The sequence below is a fragment of the Loxodonta africana genome, chromosome 3 (genome assembly GCF_030014295.1).
Source record: "Loxodonta africana isolate mLoxAfr1 chromosome 3, mLoxAfr1.hap2, whole genome shotgun sequence".
Lineage (NCBI taxonomy): Eukaryota > Metazoa > Chordata > Mammalia > Proboscidea > Elephantidae > Loxodonta > Loxodonta africana.
Genome location: NC_087344.1, coordinates 43211471 through 43230570, shown reverse-complemented (window position 1 = coordinate 43230570; position 19100 = coordinate 43211471). Strand labels below are relative to the sequence as shown.

General features: G+C 40.1%; 1 protein-coding gene across 17 annotated transcripts in view; it reads left to right on the top strand.

The window, feature by feature from the left end:
* The window catches only part of RERE (arginine-glutamic acid dipeptide repeats), a 473241-nt gene that overhangs the window by 154384 nt on the left and 299757 nt on the right, over positions 1–19100 (top strand). For 15 of the 17 annotated variants that reach the window (XM_064281204.1, XM_023552093.2, XM_064281194.1 and 12 more), the window contains exon 2: positions 13116–13584. In XM_064281204.1, the coding sequence (XP_064137274.1) occupies positions 13260–13584 (325 nt within the window). In that variant the 5' untranslated portion in view covers positions 13116–13259. Of the gene's footprint in view, positions 1–1260; positions 2473–13115; positions 13585–19100 lie in introns of those variants that run through there. The other 2 variants (XM_064281202.1, XM_064281211.1) reach the window with 2 other exon arrangements.

Below are 19100 nucleotides of genomic sequence, written 5' to 3'. Positions count from 1 at the left end.
GGGCTTCACTATGAATAAAACAGTGTGTTGCTTTTATTGCAGGGTTTTTAAAACATGGTTTTGATATAAAGTCTTTCCACTATCCTGTCATTGCATATTCACTGGCAGTTCACAGACTTACTTGGCCTATCCATAATATCTTATTTGTTTCAAAGTATTCTTTTGCCACTTTGAATATTTCATCCCCAGGAGTTTGTTTTGATCATTGTCCAGTTCTCATGTTTAAGGAGCCCTGATAGTGCAATGGTTAGCTTGGCTGCTAACCAAAAGGTTGATGGTTCAAACCCACCAGCTGCTCCATGGGAGAAAAGACCCGGTGATATGCTCCAGTAAAGATGACAGCCTAGGGAAGGAACTCTGTGGGGGCAGTTCTCCCCTGGCATATAAGGTTGCTATGAGTGGGAATTGACTAAGTGTTACCAGCAACAGTCTTATGTTTATCACTACTGCTTGTATGCTGAGGTCTCCTAGATTTATATCTCTAGCCCTGAGCTTTCTGACCCCTGGATCCATACATATATCTTGACTTGGATGTCTGCTAGGCATCTCAGATTTAACATGTCCGGAACAGAATTCTCACTTTTCCTTTCCTTCCCCATCAGTAAGTGCCAACTCCATTCTCCTAGTTGCTTAGGCCCAAACCTTGGGAGCTTCCTTGACTCTATATCACACCATATCCAATCTGTCAGCAAAATTCTGATGGCTCTACTTTTAAAATGTATTCAGAATCTGACCACTTCTTAACAACGCCTTCACTACCATTATCTTGCCTGAATTAATGATTTCCTAATTGACTACATGGCAACTGGTGTGTGGTGTAACCCTGCAGGAGCCAGAGGGAGTCTGTGAAAATGTAACTCAGGTCCTTATTTCTCCATGCAAAACCATGAAATGGCTTTTCTCCTATTTGAGTAGGCAGCTCTCCAGCTACCTCTTGGACTTCAACTTTCTTCTTTGCCCTCACTGCTTCTGCCCCATTGGCCGTTTGCTGTTGCTTGGGTATGCCAGGCATGCTTCTGCCTCAGGCCTTTATATTTGCTTTTCTGTCTGCCTGGAATGCTTCTCCCTCCAGATCACTCTATGACTTGCTGCCTTCCTTTAGGTCTCTGCTCAAATGACCCATTATCAGTGATCACCTTAAATAAATTAATGACCCCCCCCCCCCCAACATCCCCTTTACCCAGCTTTAGCATAGCACTGATAGACACTGACCTATTCTGTGTTTACTTGTTTGTTGAGTGCTCTCTCCCTCACTAGACTGTAAACTCTTTGAGATTAGAAATTGTGTGTTCTGGTCATGAGTATAAGTATAGCTCCTGGAACAATGCTCAGCACCTGTTAGGTAATCAATAAATATTTGCTGCATTAATGGAGGAATTGACGGAGACTTTGCTCTGGAGATGGATGTTTACTTGATGATCAGTGTTACAGCTACAGCATTTAAGTGTTGTGGCGGCCTAGGCTTCCTGCTAACTTACGAGCTGCTGGCATCAGGAATTGAGTACTTCTGGTGGCTCTTCTGTTCTTCCCTTTGACATCAAGTTAACAGAGATGACGGAGTAATATGTTTGGTCAGCCTAGAGAGAATCACATCCAACTAGAATAGCTCGTGTATAGAAAACAGCCAATTGAGTTTGGACCAAGACTTCTAACTTTTAGTTAGAGCTATTTTGCCTTTTCATGTAAGACATAGATACTAAGTGTTTTGAAGGACTGCTCTGGTGAGCTTTATGGTTCTGTTTTTCCCTTGATATAATTTGTACCCATGGATTGAAGTGAACATTTTGAGTGGTTTTGATATTTTATATGTGTGTGAAGTGCGATTGTATTAAGTTAGGTATAAAATTCACCGTCATCTCCTTTCATCAGATGCTGAGGGCTTATGTGCCATAATTGCAAATTAATTTGAATCTTGGAACTCTGGAAACTGAACAAAACCCTGTCCAACTTATTTTTGAACATGTTATGTGTGCATAGAGGTAGTAAGCCTGATCAAGAATTCCTGCATATTAAACATTACCAGAGATATGGATTGAATTGTGTCCCCCCAAAATGTGTATCAACTAGGTTAGGCCATGATTCCTAGTATTGTGTGGTTGCTCACCATTTTGTGATCTGATGTAATTATCCTAAATGTTGTAAATTCTAACCTCTATGATGTTAAATGAGGCAGGATTAGAGGCAGTTATGCTAATGAGGCAGGATTCATTTTACAGGCTTAGGTTGTATCTTGAATCAGTCTCTTTTGACATATAAAAGAGAGAATCAATCAGAGAGGAGAGGGACCTCATACCGCCAAGAAAGAAGCTCCCGGAGTGGAGTGTATCCGTTGAACCCAGGGTCCCTGTGCTGAGAAGCTCCTAGACCAAGGGAAGATTGATGATAAGGACCTTCCCCCACAACTGACAGAGAAAGCCTTCCCCTGGAGATGACACCTTGAATTTGAACTTCTAGCCTTCTAGACAGTGAGAGGTAAATTTCTGTTTTTTTAAAGCCATTCACTTGTGGTGTTTCTGTTATAGCAGTACTAGATAACTAAGACAACCAGTAAACCAGTTACCTTCAAGTCACTTCTGACTCATGGCAACCCCAGGTGTGTCAGAGTAGAACTGTGATCCATAGAATTTTCAATGGCTGATTTTTCAAAAGTAGATCTCCAGGCCTTTCTTCTGCGGCACCTCTGGGTGGACTCAACTCACCAACCTTTTGGTTAGCAGCCTAGCATTTAACTGTTTGTGCTGCCTAGGAGCTGTATTAAACATTACTCTGGCCCAAAGAAGGTTTTCTTTCCTTCTTGAAATAAAACTTCTCCATACTGTGTTTTTTACAGTTTTAAAAGGTGATCTTTCTCAAATGCAGAGGTAGAGCTCATCCTTGTGGATTTTAATAGCCACATTCACCTCCGGTTTGGTTGTAGTAAAGTTTGAGCCTTTTCTTATTAGGTTATAATGTTGTTGCCCCCCTTTTTTTGGTTATTTAATTTTAACTGGGTGATTGTAGTCTAGAGTTTTGCTGTTCTGAACACTTTTTCCACCCTCTGCAGTGGTCCTGTGTTCTATTGTTGTCATTTGGGGATTGGGGGGAGGGAATTAGGATATTGATTTCTCAGAGTCCACCAATTTTAGTTCTCTCCATTTTTTTCCAAAGCCTCTCAAGGAGATGATCAAGTGCTACTCTTAACATTAAGCGCACCTCTGATGAGGGGAGTTTATTCTGTCTCCTTTTGTTTTGACACCACAGCAGTCACTCTCTGAAGTTGACCAGTGTATCCCATTGCAGTTACTTAGGTTCCTTCAATAAGCCATGTGTTAGGGGAACGAGCGTATAAACTCTTAGTAGGATTGATTTGGTTTAAACATTTCATTATGCCCCAATGTAGAGAAAAGGATGGGGGTACATGTAGACCAAACTCAGGTTCAGAACCAAGTCATTTGCTTAAATGGTAGGGTTTGGTCAAGTGGAAGAACTTCACCAGTCACTTAATTTTGCATGGGAGAACTACTCTTAGATCTACATCAGTTTCAGGAAAAAAAGTCTTACCTCTGCATGACCTTACACATCTGCTGACTCCGTATTTCAGCATTACCTCACAGCCTCTTCGCAGCCCTGGTGGTACAGTCGTTAAGGACTCTGCTGCTAACCAAAAGGTTGGCGGTTTGAATCCACCAGCCGTTCCTTGAAAACCCTAGGGGCAGTTCTACTCTGCCCTGTAGGGTCGCTATGAGTTGGAATTGACAGCAACGGAGTTGGTTTCACAGCTTTTTCAGTAGTTCTCTGGCATATTTAGAAGTATTCTCCATAGCATGTTGCTGTTTATGAGAATGGCTTGTTTCTTATCCAGTGAGTATAAGTGTTAGAGTGACATTTACCTTTCCAGGGTGAAAGCCATTACTTTTTCTTTTCCAGTCATGTTGCTATGAAAGGAAACAGGAAAATTGATTTCCCTTTGAAAGCAAGTTGCCCAGCCGTGTGAAATGTGCCTCGCAGGTTTTCTCTTGTATGCTGGCTGCAGCTGCTGCTCTTGGAGGCAGGGTCCAGCAGAACTGGAGCTCGCTTAGGTCTTCCACACTTGGACCATCTTGTTTTGTTCCTAAAGGAGAATGCTAAAGCATTTGTTGAGACATAGTAAATGCAGAAATGGCAAAGGCAGAAGTACTTGAGGTGTATGGTTCTTTATTTAGGCTTTCAGAGATAGGGATTTGAAAACAAACTTGTTTGAATGGTATTAACAACTCTTGATGGAAAATATTTCCTACTGCCAGACAAGATAGAGCCCTAGGGGCGCAGTGGTTAAGCATTCAGCTGGTAACCAAAAGGTCAGCAGTTTGAATCCACCAGCTGCTCATTGGAAATCCTATGGGACAGTTCTACTGTGTCTTATAGGGTCGCTATGAGTTGGAATCGACTCAGTGGCAGTGGGTTTTTTTTTTTTTTCTTCCGCCAGACAAGGTGAATGTTTCCAAAATGCTATTTTTGTCTCAAGAGCCTCTAACAGCCCCCTGTTGCTTAGCCTACTGTTGGATAACTTTGCTTTTAAGACCGTGTAATTTAAGACACTAGGAGCCCTGGTGGTGCAGTGGTAAGCATTCGGCTGCTAACTGAAAGGTTAGCAGTTTGAACTCCAGCCACTGTGTGAGAAGAAGATGCAGCAGCCTGCAACTGTAAAGATTACAGCCCTGGAAACCGTACGGGGCAGTTCTGCTCTGTTCTTAGGGCCGCTGTGAGTTGGAATCGAGTCAATGGCAATGGGGTTTTTTTTTTTTTTTTTTTTTTTGGTTTCATTTAAGGCAGAATAGCTTTATGGTTAAGAGTGTTGGCTCTGGATTCAGCTGCCTGGGTTCAGTTCTGTTCAATCCTAGGGCTAACACATAGGTGTGTGACCTTGGTCAACTTGCTTAGCCTCTCTGCTTTTATTTGCATAAAGTAATATGTGCATAACCTGTAGTACCTATTGAACTAGGAGGGCTATAGCTAGAATGACCATATGATCTGGTTTACATAAGTTTTTCCTGTATAATTTTTTGTGCCTCCTTTCACTCTCAGATATGTCACAGTTTGAACAATAAATTATAAAGTCATCTGTGTTGTAGTGAAGATTAAATGCATTAACCTGTGTAAAATGTTTATTGTTGTTGTTAGGTGCTGCTGAGTCACTTCCAACTCAGAGTGACCCTGTATACAACAGAATGAAATGCTTAGCCCATACTAAGTGTTGAGTGTTAGCTGCTTTATTATTTTAAGAGCTTCCATTATCTGTTCCATCCTATCTGCTGAAACTTATTTCCTACAGCTTTTTTTCCCCTGTAGCTGTCATCAAGGCAGGCTATTTAACTGAATGCTCTTTTTAATGAAGTTCCTCCCACCTAGAATGTCTTTCTCCTTCTCTTTGCTTCTCCCTATCCTTTTCATGGTTGGTGAGCCAGCTCAAGTACCACTTCATTTATTTATTCATGAAATATTTTCTTTCCCAAATAAAAGTCTCTCCATAATGTCCTCTTGATTGATCCAGTTTATGTGTGAGAGGAAGCGAAGGGAAAAGAAATAATTAATCATCTTTATAAAAAAATTTTTTTTTTTTTTTTTTTTTATGTGTCAGGCAGTGAATTTGGATCTGGAAGTACAACAGACGGCAAAACTAGTCAAGGATCGGTGCCCTCACAGAACTTATAGCTTGGAGGTGGTGGGAGACGACAATCACATTACACAACTAAATGTAAATTTACAGTTGTGGAAGGTGCTATGAAGGGGATTTGACCTAGTCATAGTAGACAGGAAAGGCTGCTGAACTGTGACCTGAACAAAGAAGGGGAGATACCTAGGTCAGAATAGAAGAACACCTTAGACTAGAGGAGGACTGTGAGCAAAAGGGCTCTGGGGAGAAAGAATTGTGTGTTCAAGGAACTGAGGGAAGGCTAGTGTCATTGGGCTTAGGATACAGGAGAGTAGTGTAAGATATGCCTAGGTAAGGACTTTGTAGAACTTTTTAAGGATTTGGGTTTTTATCTAACGAAAGTGGGAACTCACTGAAGTATCTTAAGGTTGGGTATTGACATAATCATGCTTGCCTTTTAAAAGGACCATCCTGGCTACAGTAGAAAAGGATTGTAGAGGTTCAAAGGAGTGAATTTGAAGAAGCCAATCAAGAAACCTATTGAAATGGTCCAGAAATTCATACTAGAAGCTTGAACTAATGGGGGCATGGTGGTTCAGAGGTAGAATTCTTGCCTTCCATAAGGGAGATCCTGGTTTAATTCCCAGCCAATGCCCCTCACGTGCAGCTACCACCCATCTGTCATTGGAGGCTCACATATTTCTGTGATGCTGAAGAGAGCTCACTGGAGCTTCCAGACTTAGATGGACTAGGGAGAAAGACCTGGTGATCTACTTCCAAAAATCAGCCAATGAAAACACCGTGGGGCACAATGGTCTGATCTAGAACCGATCGTGGGGTAGCACAGGGCTGGGCAGTGTTTTATTCCATTGTCCGTCTGAAGGTAATGGGGAGGAAGAATATTCAGAGCAGGTGGGCTCCAGGGACAGAAGCACCTTGAGGTGTCTGGAGCACACAGGAGGGGCAGAGGTGAGAGCAGTAGGGGAGAGATGAGGCTGGAGAGGTAAAGGGCAGCCAGGACATGAAGGTCTCTGTGTGAAGAGACATGAAGAAAAATTGTGGGCATTGAATTATATACTTTAAATGGGCAATTTGTATGCTATATGAATTTTATCTCAGTAAAATTGTTACAGAAAAAAAGAGAAGTGGTGGTGTGTCAGATATGTTGGCTAATTGCACTGGACGAAGGATTGGAAGGAAGGAAAAAGCAAATAGAAATTTGTAGTTATAGAGATCAGTTAGGAGGCAGTTGTATTAATCTGTGTGAGAGATGATGATGGCTTGAAATAGTCAAGTTACATTTCAGTTGGAGCACTGGATTGAGTTACAGAGGCATTTAGCATGTGTTTGCTAGACCAGAAGAGCCTGGTATGTAGCTAGACATTTGACAGATGTAAATATTTCTTGCTGTGGTTGAATAAGAAAGAATTAATTGAATTTCATGGACTGTACTTGATGTGGGAGTCAAGTGTCCTACATAGAGCCTGGCCTGAGCAACTGAGATGAGTAGAACTCAGGAGGGAGGGGCAGGTTTTCATGGGTAAGTCAGTTTTACATGATCTTTTTTTTTTTTTTTTAAGAGGAGATATTTAAAAAATTTCATTTGCAGTAATTTCTGCATCATTTAGTTTTTAATTGTGCACTAGAATGAATTTCTTCCCCACCCCCCAAATAGATAATAAGTTTCTTGAGGGGTTGTTGTTGTTCTTAATTGCTGTCAAGTTGTCTCTGACTCATGACAACCCCATATCCGGCAGAATGAAGTGTTGCCCAGTCCTGTGCCATCTTCATGATCGTTGGTATGCACAAGTCCATTACTGTGGCCATTGTGTATTTTGAGTGCCTTCCAATTTAGGGGGCTCGTCTCCTAGCACTATATTGGACAGTATTCTGTTGTGATCCATAGGGTTTTCATTGGCTCATTTTCAGAAGTAGATCACCAGGATTTTCTTCCTTGTTTGTCTTAGTCTGGAATTTCTGCTGAACCTGTCCACTATGGGTGACGCTGTTGGTATTTAATACCAGTAGTGTAGCATCATATTGATATGACACATAAGCTACCACAATAAGACAAACTGCCAGATGAGTGGTGGTCTTGAGGCGTAGGGACCATGTTTTTGCTGCCTTTATACCTCACATAGGCACCCTGGTGGTGCAGTGGTTAAGTGCTTGACTGCTAACCGTAAGGTTGGCATTTCAAGCCCACCAGCTGCTCCGAGGGGGAAAATTGTGGCAGTCTACTTCTTAAAAGATGTAATACCTTGGAAACCCGATGGTACAGTTCTGCTCTGTCCTGTAGGTTTGCTATGAGTCTGAATTGACTTGATGGCGCTAGATTTGGTTTTAGGTTCTCTACTTAATTCTCACAGCAGGTTTGTGAAGTATTGTTCCATTTTACAGAGATAAAACTCTGACTCAGAGAGGTAGAGTGATTTGCCCACAGCAATAAGTACATGGCAGTGTCAGGAACCTGGATTTTGGCTCATCAGTCCAGTATCCTTGTGGTTCTGTTTTGGGACAGGATGTGGTTTTCTTAAATGAGGTTTGGATCCAAAGCATGATTGAAAGTCTAGTCCTTTAATCCGAATTGACTCTGATAGGTAGTGTGAGGTGTTAGTGTATGGTTGTTGGCTTCATTTTGAAACGGTAAAATGTAGAGATTGAAGTAACTTAAGTAATGGGGACTAGTTCTGTATCATTGACTTGGTTGAAGGTATTTGGCCCTGATTAGATTAAAACAAAACTCGGTGACTGAATTTCTTGTTGTTTTTTCTGCTGATGACCCCAGTTAGTTTTCCCAGTTAAGGTAAAATGTTGAGGTGCGAATCAATCAGGAAACTAGTGAGAGGAATGTAAGTTTTGTTATGAGTCCTGTTCTCTCCACCGAGCTTAAGTAATAAATGTTTTTGTGGGTTTTAGAAAAATTTATTAAAAAATTTATTCTCACCCAATTCCTTGGTGATCTCATTCAGTCTCATGGCTTAAAAAATCAAAAACTAAATATGTATCTGCAGCTTGGACTTTTTCCTTGATCTGACTTTTCAGAATCTCTATGTGATTTTCACAGGCTTCTTGAACTTGACATATTCATACCTGAGTTCCTGATCTTTCCCCAAAACTCAGGTAGTGATAACTTCATTCATGTAGTTGCTCAGGTCAGAAACTATGGAGCCGTTCTTGACTTCTTTCTTTCATACCTTACCTCCCAGTTTGTCAACATATTCTGTTTGACTGTTACCTTAAAAATAAACAGAGAATAAGACTTCTCACTTTCTTTACAGCTACCATCCTAGTCTGTCCCAGCTACATTCAACTCTTGCCTTGGTTATTGCATAAGCCTCTTCACCAGTCTTTCTGCTGTAGCCCCTGCACCCCTTCAGGTCATGTTTTTCTCTGCTACTCAGATCCCTCCAGTGGCTTAAGTGTCACTCGAGTTTCCCCATGTCACTTGAGTAAAAGCCAAAGTCCTTATCGTGGCCTACAAGGCCCAACAGAACCCAGCCCCTCTTCCCCCATCCTTTTACCTGTCTGAACTCATCTCTGACCCTCTCTCTCTTCTTGTGTGGCTCCAACCCTTTGGTCTCCCGTGTCATGAGTGGGCTCAGCTGCTCACGCCTCTGGACATTGCACTTGCTGTTCCCTCTGCTGGACTGGTCTCCCTTCATCTGTCTTGGGCTTCTTCTCTAGCACTCTTACTCAGGATGAATGCCACCTCAGTGAGGCCTTCCCTGACCATTCTGTTTAAAATCACAATCCTCCCACACCCCTGCCCCCATTCCAAACTAAACCAAACACATTGCCATTGAGTGGATTCTGATTCATAGCGACCCTATAGGACAGAGTAGAACTGCCCCATAGGGTTTCCAGGGAGCGCCTGGTGGATTTGAACTGCCGACCTTTTGGTTAACAGCCAAGCTCTTAACCACTACGCCATGTACTATGCATAGTATCTTTTTCTCTATGGTCTTTCTCCCTAGAACATAAGCTCCATGAGGGCAGAGATTTTCACGGTGATTCTCTGCTGTTTTCCCAGTGCTTAGAACAGTGACTAGCATATAATAGGCATTCGGGAGACTTTTGTTCAATTAGTAGATTGTTGTGAATGTGAAATGTGTTCTGGCTATTAAGTTAAAAAAATTTTTTTTCCCTGTTGTTATTTGTTAAAGTATCTTTTACTGTGTTTCCTGCTTTACTGAGTTAAGCATTGATTGACTGGTGCATTTTCAATTATTTTTACCTTTCTAATTGGAGAAAAATGTCTTTTTTTGGCGGGAGGGGGTGGTGAGAATTACCAGCATGGATACACACTGTGTAAGAAGAGCTGGTGGTTATGAAGAGCTGGCCGCCCTGGTGGCCCAGGTAGCAAAAGGAATATAATCAGGTCAGATAGAATTTAGCTTTTTTAAGAACTGCTTTAGAACCCAGCCTCGTACCGATTGGTTGTATAGCATTGTGCAGGTGATCTCTTCTCAGCTTCAGTTTTGTAGTCTGTAAAGTGGGGGTGACAATGCCTGTCTGGCTCACTTTTGAGAGTTGTTGAGAGAAGGAATGAAATGAGATAACGGCAGGGACCTGCTTTGTATACCCTGTGTTGCTGTAAAGCTGCTGTTGTTGCATTGTCTACTTTGTAGATCATCTCTAGGAAATTAAAGTGACAGTTCCCTTTCTCCATGCCATCTGGTTTGTCTCTGGGTCCCTTTTCTCAAATGCCAGGTTATTGGTACATGTCGGTCACTGTCTAATGAGGCTCAGAAAAATTATGAATGATACACAGAGGAAATATGAGTCGGAATCGACTCGACGGCACTGGGTTTACACAGAGGACAAAAAAAATTTTCTCATCGAGCTGTATTTTAGAGCCAAACGTAAATGGTAATTGAATTGACTTTTGCATTGGATCACCAATATTCTTAATTATCTGAAAATTGGTCACATCTAACCACTGGATTTCTTTTTATGGATGTCTTTTGTTTCTTGGGTTTTTCTTACTTTCTTGCTCACTCTTGGCAGACTCAACTCTATATTTCATTGTACATAGAAACACATTGTATGATTTAATAGGGAATAATTTTTTTTAGTGTTGAATATAAAAAAAATTAGTTTTTCCTCTTTGGATGTTAAAATAATATTTTTACGTGATTTTCTGGGGCAGTTATCTGGTTAACCGTAGGGAGAATGTCTTTTTTTCCCTTAAACTAACTGGAAGTATTTTTGTCCTAAACATCGACTTAGAGGAGGTTTTCTCTCTAAGCTCCATGTTCCTTTCAGACCCCCAGTAGACCCACTGCACCGTTTTCAGTGTCAGAGAGGCATGTTTTAACATCCGTGTTAGCGGATTTTTTTTCCCTTGTGTGATTTGCTTGTTTAGGCTCTAAACTTAAGCCCGGTGGAGAAAGTAATATGTCTCAGTGTATTTTCAATTGCTGACACTAGTGGCCTACAGGGACTTGGGAGTTTATTACTTACTGTCTATTTAGCAGATGATTCATCTAGGCAAAACTTTTATAGGCGCTAGGATAATTTTTCCTTTTCTTGAAATATGTTTAGAAAATTGAAATCCTATCTGAAAGCATATTTCCTTTGAAGAAGGGAGTAATCTAAGTTTGTGCTACATGCTTTTAACCCTCTAATTTTGTTTATAGATTGTCAGCACTATTGCTCCTTCATTGGTCTATCTTCCAAAGATTGTTAACATTTTTTATTTTCCTGAATGTTTAAGCATGTTTGGAGTGCTTACGGGGAAACATTTTTCTGGTATCAGGTTTGACCTAAGAGTATTTTTATGGTTTTGGCATGATCGAAGAGAATCATCTTTGCTTCTGAGGAATATAATTGCCAGCTGATTTTTTTGTTGTTGTCTAAATAAAGAGGATCAATTGGTTGTCTATTTCCTTGTGTTGTGTCCTAGCTGGCCTGAGTAACATGAGAAACAGTTAGTTGTTGTTGTTAGGTGCTGTCGAGTCGGTTCCAACTCATAGCGACCCGATGCACAACAGAACAAAACACTGCCGGGTCCTGAGCCATCCCCACAATCGTTGTTATGCTTGAGCCTGTTGTTGCAGCCACTGTGTCAGTCCACCTCGCTGAGGGTCTTCCTCTTTTCCGCTGACCCTGTACTTTGCCAAGCATGATGTCCTTCTCCAGAGACTGATCCCTCCTGACAACATGTCCAAAGTATGTAAGATGCAGTCTTGCCATCATTGCTTCTAAGGAGCATTCTGGTTGTACTTCTTCCAAGACAGATTTGTTCATTCTTTTGGCAGCCCATGGTATATTCAATATTCTTCTCCAACACCACAATTCAAAGGCGTCAATTCTTCTTCAGTCTCCCTTATTCATTTTCCAGCTTTCACATGCATATGATGTGATTGAAAATACCATGCCTTGGGCCAGGCGTACCTTAGTCTTCAAGGTGACATCTTTGCTCTTCAGTGAGAAACAGATGGTTCTCAAATTGATCACCTGCCTCCTATTTTTGCATCAGAGCACTGAGGGCAAGGACTATGAACTTACCCTCTTTGTGTCTTCGGTTCCTAATATGTGACACAGAAAGTATTTAGCAAAGACTGCTGGATGCATGATGGAATTAGATAATTGAGGAAGATAACAGAAGACTGCAAAAGAGAAATGATTGGTTATTATGACTGTGCCAAAGCTGACTTGTAAAAAAAAAAAAAAAAAAAGCCAAATAGTTATAAGAACTATGTTAGATTGTAATTTGGGGTTCCCTTTTCTCATTGTAAACTCTTAAAAAAAAAAAAAACCTTAGACTTTACTAAGATAGAAGGTTGTTTCTGGAAGGTGTTATGTTACGCTAAGGCAGAAATAATATGTCTCTGGAGAAACCATTTTTTCTGGGAAATAACTAAAACCGTAGACTTAGAAGATGCATAAAGTATAATTGAAGGCCAAAGAATCTTGCTGGGAGGCTGTTACTTTCAACTGAGTCAAATCTTATGTTCACTCTTGAGAGGAGCTCTGGGAGTCGGGAGAAGTGGCTGGAGAGAGTCTTCAGAAGGCCGTGCGCGGCGCTACTTCCTGAGACAGTTTCCAAAGCCATCCATGGTTTTTTGTTTTTTTTTTTCCTTTTCAGTTGGAAGTAGTTTTTACTACAGGTTCTTTCCCATTTAAGTCAATATTGTGGGTTGTGAAGAAGTTCCTTTTGTGTAAATGTACCCATTGTATGTTCCCCATTAGGGTGTAGTTTTTCTTTAAAAAGGAGAAAGCAATTGGTATACAGAAAATACAGTTTACTCTTAAGCATTCAGACATTTTTCATTCTCGATAACGGTAGAAAACTCCAAACCACTTACTAGCTGAGGCTAAAAACTATATATTTAAATTTTATGACACTTGTCCCAAATTTTTCCTGTGAGAAAATTCTTAGAACTAAAACATGAGTAATTGAGAGATTCATTTAATAAAAATATTATTTTAGGGAGGAATTATGAAAAAATGTTAGGGTAAAAATCAAATTTTCTCTCTTTTATTCTCTCCTAAATAGCGTTGTTGAAACGTTGGGGTTATTGGAGTGGTTGGATTTTTCCTGGAATTGAGTGAGAAATTCAGAAGACTGAAGCCCAGGCTTACTGTCTACCTTTCACGGAGGCCTAGCCGTGAGAGGACAGAAGAAGGCACGTGGCGAATCATGACAGCTGACAAAGACAAAGACAAAGACAAAGAGAAGGACCGGGACCGAGATCGGGACCGAGAGAGAGATAAAAGAGACAAAGCAAGAGAGAGTGAGAATTCAAGGCCACGCCGGAGCTGTACCTTGGAAGGAGGAGCAAAAAATTATGCTGAGAGTGATCACAGTGAAGACGAGGACAATGACAACAACAGTGCCACCACGGAGGAGTCCACGAAGAAGAACAAAAAGAAACCACCGAAAAAAAAATCTCGTTATGAAAGAACAGACACTGGCGAGATAACATCCTACATCACTGAGGATGATGTTGTCTATAAACCAGGAGGTAAGGAGCATTGCATTTGCTGTTTGTGGGAGAGAGATGATATCAACTTTAGATGAAATACATACCTTTTTTACATGTTAAGGAAGGAGTTTGGGAACCCAGAAGATTAGATGGTAATTTGGGGTAGGAAAACGTGAGATAGTAAACACTTGACCCCTGTTTAGTCAGTTGGATTTACCCCCTTCTTACTTGTGTCTGCCTTCACTTTGTCTCCTGTCCAGGTTTGTGTGTGTACACTTCTTTCCTCCTTTCCCATGCTGCTTGTTCTCTTACCATTGTCTTTGTTTTTCTCATCTTTTGGCTTTATCCTTGCTTTTTATCTTCAACCCCAAATTAGTGTGGTGACTCTGCAGAATGGAGTACACGGTGGGGACAAGTAAACCTAGCGCTTCTTGGAAACAGGAAATTTGACGTTGGCTAAAAGATTGAACAGAAGCTTAGAGAGGTATTTTTAATGGCCTTCAGACCGAGGTTTATTGCTCCTGCTAACCTTCTTTTCCAAAGTGTTGAGCTTCGGGTTCTCTCAACAATGGTAACAGATGAAACCAACTAGCCTGCTTGGTTTTCCAGAAAATGTACTGTAGCCATTCACTGAATTAAGGCTTATGGCTTTGCTCAAAGGGAGGCAGACCCAGTTTTCAGATGAGATGCAAGGAAACAAGTGATTGAAAACTGTCCGCACACCAGCAAAGCCTCCTTTTTAATTTAGCGTATTGTGATACTTTTCATACAAAAGCCAGTAAAGCTAGCTAAGATCATTTTGTTTGAATTACTTATACTGCTGAGGAGTGACATGAATTTCATATGAGATATAATTAGCAGATTAAAAGTCACCCAGTTTGATGTTTTTCCAGGAAAGGGAGATTAAAGAGACTTCGCTGTTTTTTCATTAACTTGGCACAGCCATTTCACTGAGGAGTACGCTATTCTGAACTTCACATAAAAGTTGCAGATTCCGCCCCCCCCCCCCAACAGGGATAAGTTTTGAACTGCAAAAGATAATCAGTATTAGAACTTAAAAATAAACTTGTATTCACACCTACAGTTTATTTCATGGTATTTATGTGACATAAAATAATCACAGTTGAGGTTTTGGATAAGTTAGAGCACTGCTGTAGAGATTTAGTGATGTGTAGGTTACAATGCTATCGGTATTTATTATTATTTTTATTAACTTTTATTGAGCTTCAAGTGAACGTTTACAAATCAAATCAGACTGTCACATATAAGTTTACATACACCTTGCTCCGTTCTCCCACTTGCTCTCCCCATAATGAGTCAGCCCTTCCAGTCTCTCCTTTCGTGACAATTTTGCCAGCTTCCAGCTCTCTCTATCAGTGTTTATTTTTGATTGAGACTTAGATATTGAACACTAAGAATGAATTTCTTAACCACTGAAGAATCTCTCATTATGGAGTTACCACAAATTGCTTTTAATAAGCCTATTTAGTTGTAGATAATGAGAAAGGAACAGAATGTATTAACTCCTTTAGGTATAGATCTCCTTATTTGTTACCCTTTCTCTTGATAGCAAGCAGTTTTATAACTGCATCGTGGTAATGTGGTTGTTTGGATCATGGTCAGCTACTTTGTGCAGTATTGAACATCAGCCTTTTTCAAAGTGTCTAATATGGAACATTTTGCCTTATAAATGTCAGTAGGTTTACTACCCTGAAAACTCTGTAGTCAAATATATGTGGGAAATGCTGCACATATCCCATCAGGAGAGATTTCACAATTAATGACTCGGAGAAGTCCTGCTATTAAGGAAATCTCCTTAACATTAAAAAACTTGCTGTTTTTCTCATTTGTGGGACTATGGCACCCTATTTCCGTTGACTGTCTTTTGAGAAATACCAGTTTTGAGAAAACCACTTTGGGAAATGTTATACCTTCATCTTGCATATCCATTCAGGATGATACGACATTGTTTAATATAAAAAACAAAAACAAAATAACTCAGACCAGTTGCTGTTGAGTTGATTCCGACTCATAACCAACTCTGTGTGTGCACAGTAGAATTGCTCCCTGGGGTTTTCAAGGCTGTGACCTTCCGGAGTGACCTGTAGGTGGGTTCAAACGTAAAGCGATTCATCAGTCGAGTACTTGTCCATTTATACCACCCAGGGAGCCTACAAAACAGTAACTTTTTAATAAAGTGTTCTTGAAGACCTGTGTACTTATAGAGGCAGACATCATTTCCATAAATCTGAGAACCTTTGTGAACCATGAAAAATGTATGCTGTCTCTGCAAGTTAAATATATTATAAATACATTTTATATATTATAAAGGACCTTTGAAGGCCAGAACTGGTTTGAGAATTTTGTGACAACCAAAGCATAAGCACGTGGTGCGAGATCACCTTTGCTTGGGGGGTGACAGTGCTGCAGCCTGTGGTTTGCACCCAGCAAGGCCTAGTAGATGTTTGATTCTTTGGTAAAGAGACTGTACTTTGATGTTCTCAGTGGTTTCCTTTCTTTTTGGGGGATACATTTCAGCCTTCTCCAAATTGTAGATTTTGTTTGCCTTCTCCAAATAACTACTGCTTTCTAAATGGAAGTTTGTTAAATATTGCCTATTCTTTAGGTTTACTTAAACTGAAGAATCAGAAGTAGGGTACTGTGATTAGAGTCCCAGATGGGGCTTGATTTTTTTTTTCTTTTTCCCCTTGTGTTTTCTTTCTTGGTGTGTTGTTAGGTGCCATTGAGTCAATTTTGGCTTATACTGACCCCACGTGACAGAATAGAGCTGCCCCATACGGTTTTCTAGACTATAATCTTTATGGGAGCAGATCGTCAGATCTTTCTCCTGTGAGGTGCCTGGGTGGGCTCGAACCACTGACCTCCGGTTAGCAGCCGAGCGCTTAACTGCTGTGCCACCAGGGTTTCTTGGTATAAACCACAACAACAACATCCTTTGTAGTGATTGAAAACCATTATTTTCTTACAGTTGCAGAGATTCTATATACTCAGTTATATGTTTAGCAGCTCTCTACAGGATGCTATAAAGGGATGTCTTCAATGGATTGAGAATTTTTGAATGATAGATCTTCAATGATCATTTGTTTTTTTAGGATATAAAGCATAGATGAAAATTGTTTTTTTTTTTTTTGCTTTCTACTTTTCTGAATTGCTTTTAATACTCAGATTAAGTATAAATTATAGGTACCTCCAAAAAAATTTTTTTTTTTTTTTTTTACCCCAAGTGTCGTTAAAAATGAGACTAGCAGTGTGAGGACCATAATCTTGGGGAACATCTAGCTCAATTGTTATAGTTTGTAAAGAAAATATTCTACATTCTACTTTTGGAGTAGCACGTGGGGTCTCAAAAGCCTGTGGGCGGCTGTCTGAGATATTCTACTGGTCTCATCCCTTCGGGAGCAAGGGAGAATGAAACCAACTAAAGACACAACGGAGAGATTAGTCCAAGGGACTAACGGACCACAACTACCACGACCTCCACCAGTCTGAGTCCAGTACAAATAGATGATGTCCAGCTACCACCACTGACTGCTCTGACAGGGATCACAGTAGAGGGTCCTGGATAGAACTGGAGAAAAATGTAGAACAAAATTCTACCTCACAAAACAAAAAATCAGACTTATTGGCCTGACAGAGACTGGAGAAACTGCGAAAGTATGGCCCCTGGACACCTTTTTAGCTCAGTAATGAAATCACTCCTGAGGTTCACCCTTCGGTCAAAGATTAGACAGGCCCGTGAAACAAAATGAGACTAAAGGGGCATGCTAGCCCAGGGGCAAGGACTAGAAGGCAGGAGGGGACAGAAAAGCTGGTAACAGGGAACCCAAGGTCGAGAAGGTAGAATGTTGACATGTGCTGGGGTTGTTAACCAGTATCATAAAACAGTATGTGTACTGTTTATCGAGAAGCTAATTTGTTCTGTAAACTTTCTTCTAAAGTACAATTTAAAGAAAAAAAGAAAGATTACAACCTAAAAAAAAAAAAATGAGACCAGCAGTGTGATACATTGAAGATAGAAAATAGGCTGTTACCTAACTATACTTCTTTGTCTTTGGAGAACAGGTATATATTAGATTATTTGGTGTGATAAACAAATGAGAATTTCTCTAAGAGATTTTTTTTTGAGAAATTATGGACTAAGGTTTAGCCCGGGGAGTCTTTATAACCAGTTACCTTGTTCTGGTTTCTCATCTCTGGTATTATTTTCATTTTGTCTTTAGGCGCTCAGCATAATGGACTTGTACTTATACTGCCCATGTTCCTTCCTGCCTCAGGGCCCTTGCACTTGCTGTTGCCTCAGGCAACGCACTTGCTTCTTATCCTTTCATCACTTCCGCCACTCCAGTGTCATTGCCTTTCTTCACCCAGATTAGTTAGATTTCTTCAGTAGATACTACCATGATATCATGTATCTTTTCTTCTAGCACTTATAACAGTAATAATTTTCTATAATTGTGTTACTAATAGAATATTCGTTGATATTAATATATAAACTGTCATTATTTTCTTTTTGTTTCTGTTAATAGTTTGTCTCCCCCTCCACGAAGGCAGCGACTCTGTTTCTGTGTGCCATGGTATTCCTGGCACTTACCACAATAGTGTACACACAGTGTGGGCTCCATAATGTTTGTTGAATGAGTAAATTTCTGAAAACCTCTTAAACAGTTATTGACTGATTAATGATGTCAAAGTCAAAATAATACTTTTGGAAATCTATCTTGAATCGTTTATTTCCCAATGAATAATTTAACACACTCATTAAAAAATAAAAAAAACAAAGCAACAACTATTGTATTTCTGTTGTGTATTGATTGCCCTATGTCTAATCTAACTTCTTTGTTGTTTATCAACCATTACTCTACTTTTGAGATGACTGTCACGGTAACAGATTGATTTATTACACAGCTGGTGCAGCCAGATTTCCTTTATGAGCTTCTTTAGTATAGAATATTGATTGCTAAAGTTTGCTGTCGGGTAGCATTTTAATTTTTTTCTGCTATTTTCAACTAGCTGCTAGGAAGCTTGATTCCTTTATTCCTGATCCAGATAGAACAGGTAAAAAAAATTAAATTCAGATTGTTGGGAGATTTTTTTTTTTCCATTTCAGCATATTAGTATCCTTTGATATTTGGAGAAGGAAACATGTTTTTTTTAAAGTGCCTGTTAAGGTGGTTCTTCATTTCTTGTATTCTCTCATATCAACTGATAATTTTGACTCTCTCACTTAGGCTAGATATATTTTCAGAATTACAGAAATCTCCACATACATTGTTGTGCGCTATCAAGTCGATTCCGACTTACAGTGATGCCGTATTACAGAGTAGAACGGCCCTCCATAGGGTTTCCAAGGAGCTGCTAGTGGATTTAAACCTCTGACCTTTTGATTAGCAGCCTGAGTTCTTAAACCACTGTGCCACCAGGGCTCCACATATATTAGAGTGGGGAAAAATCAAGACGGAGAATTTTCAAGTCATATCTGTGTTCCTTCTACTTTCATGAACTAGTAAAGTTTACATGAAGATACATTTTATATA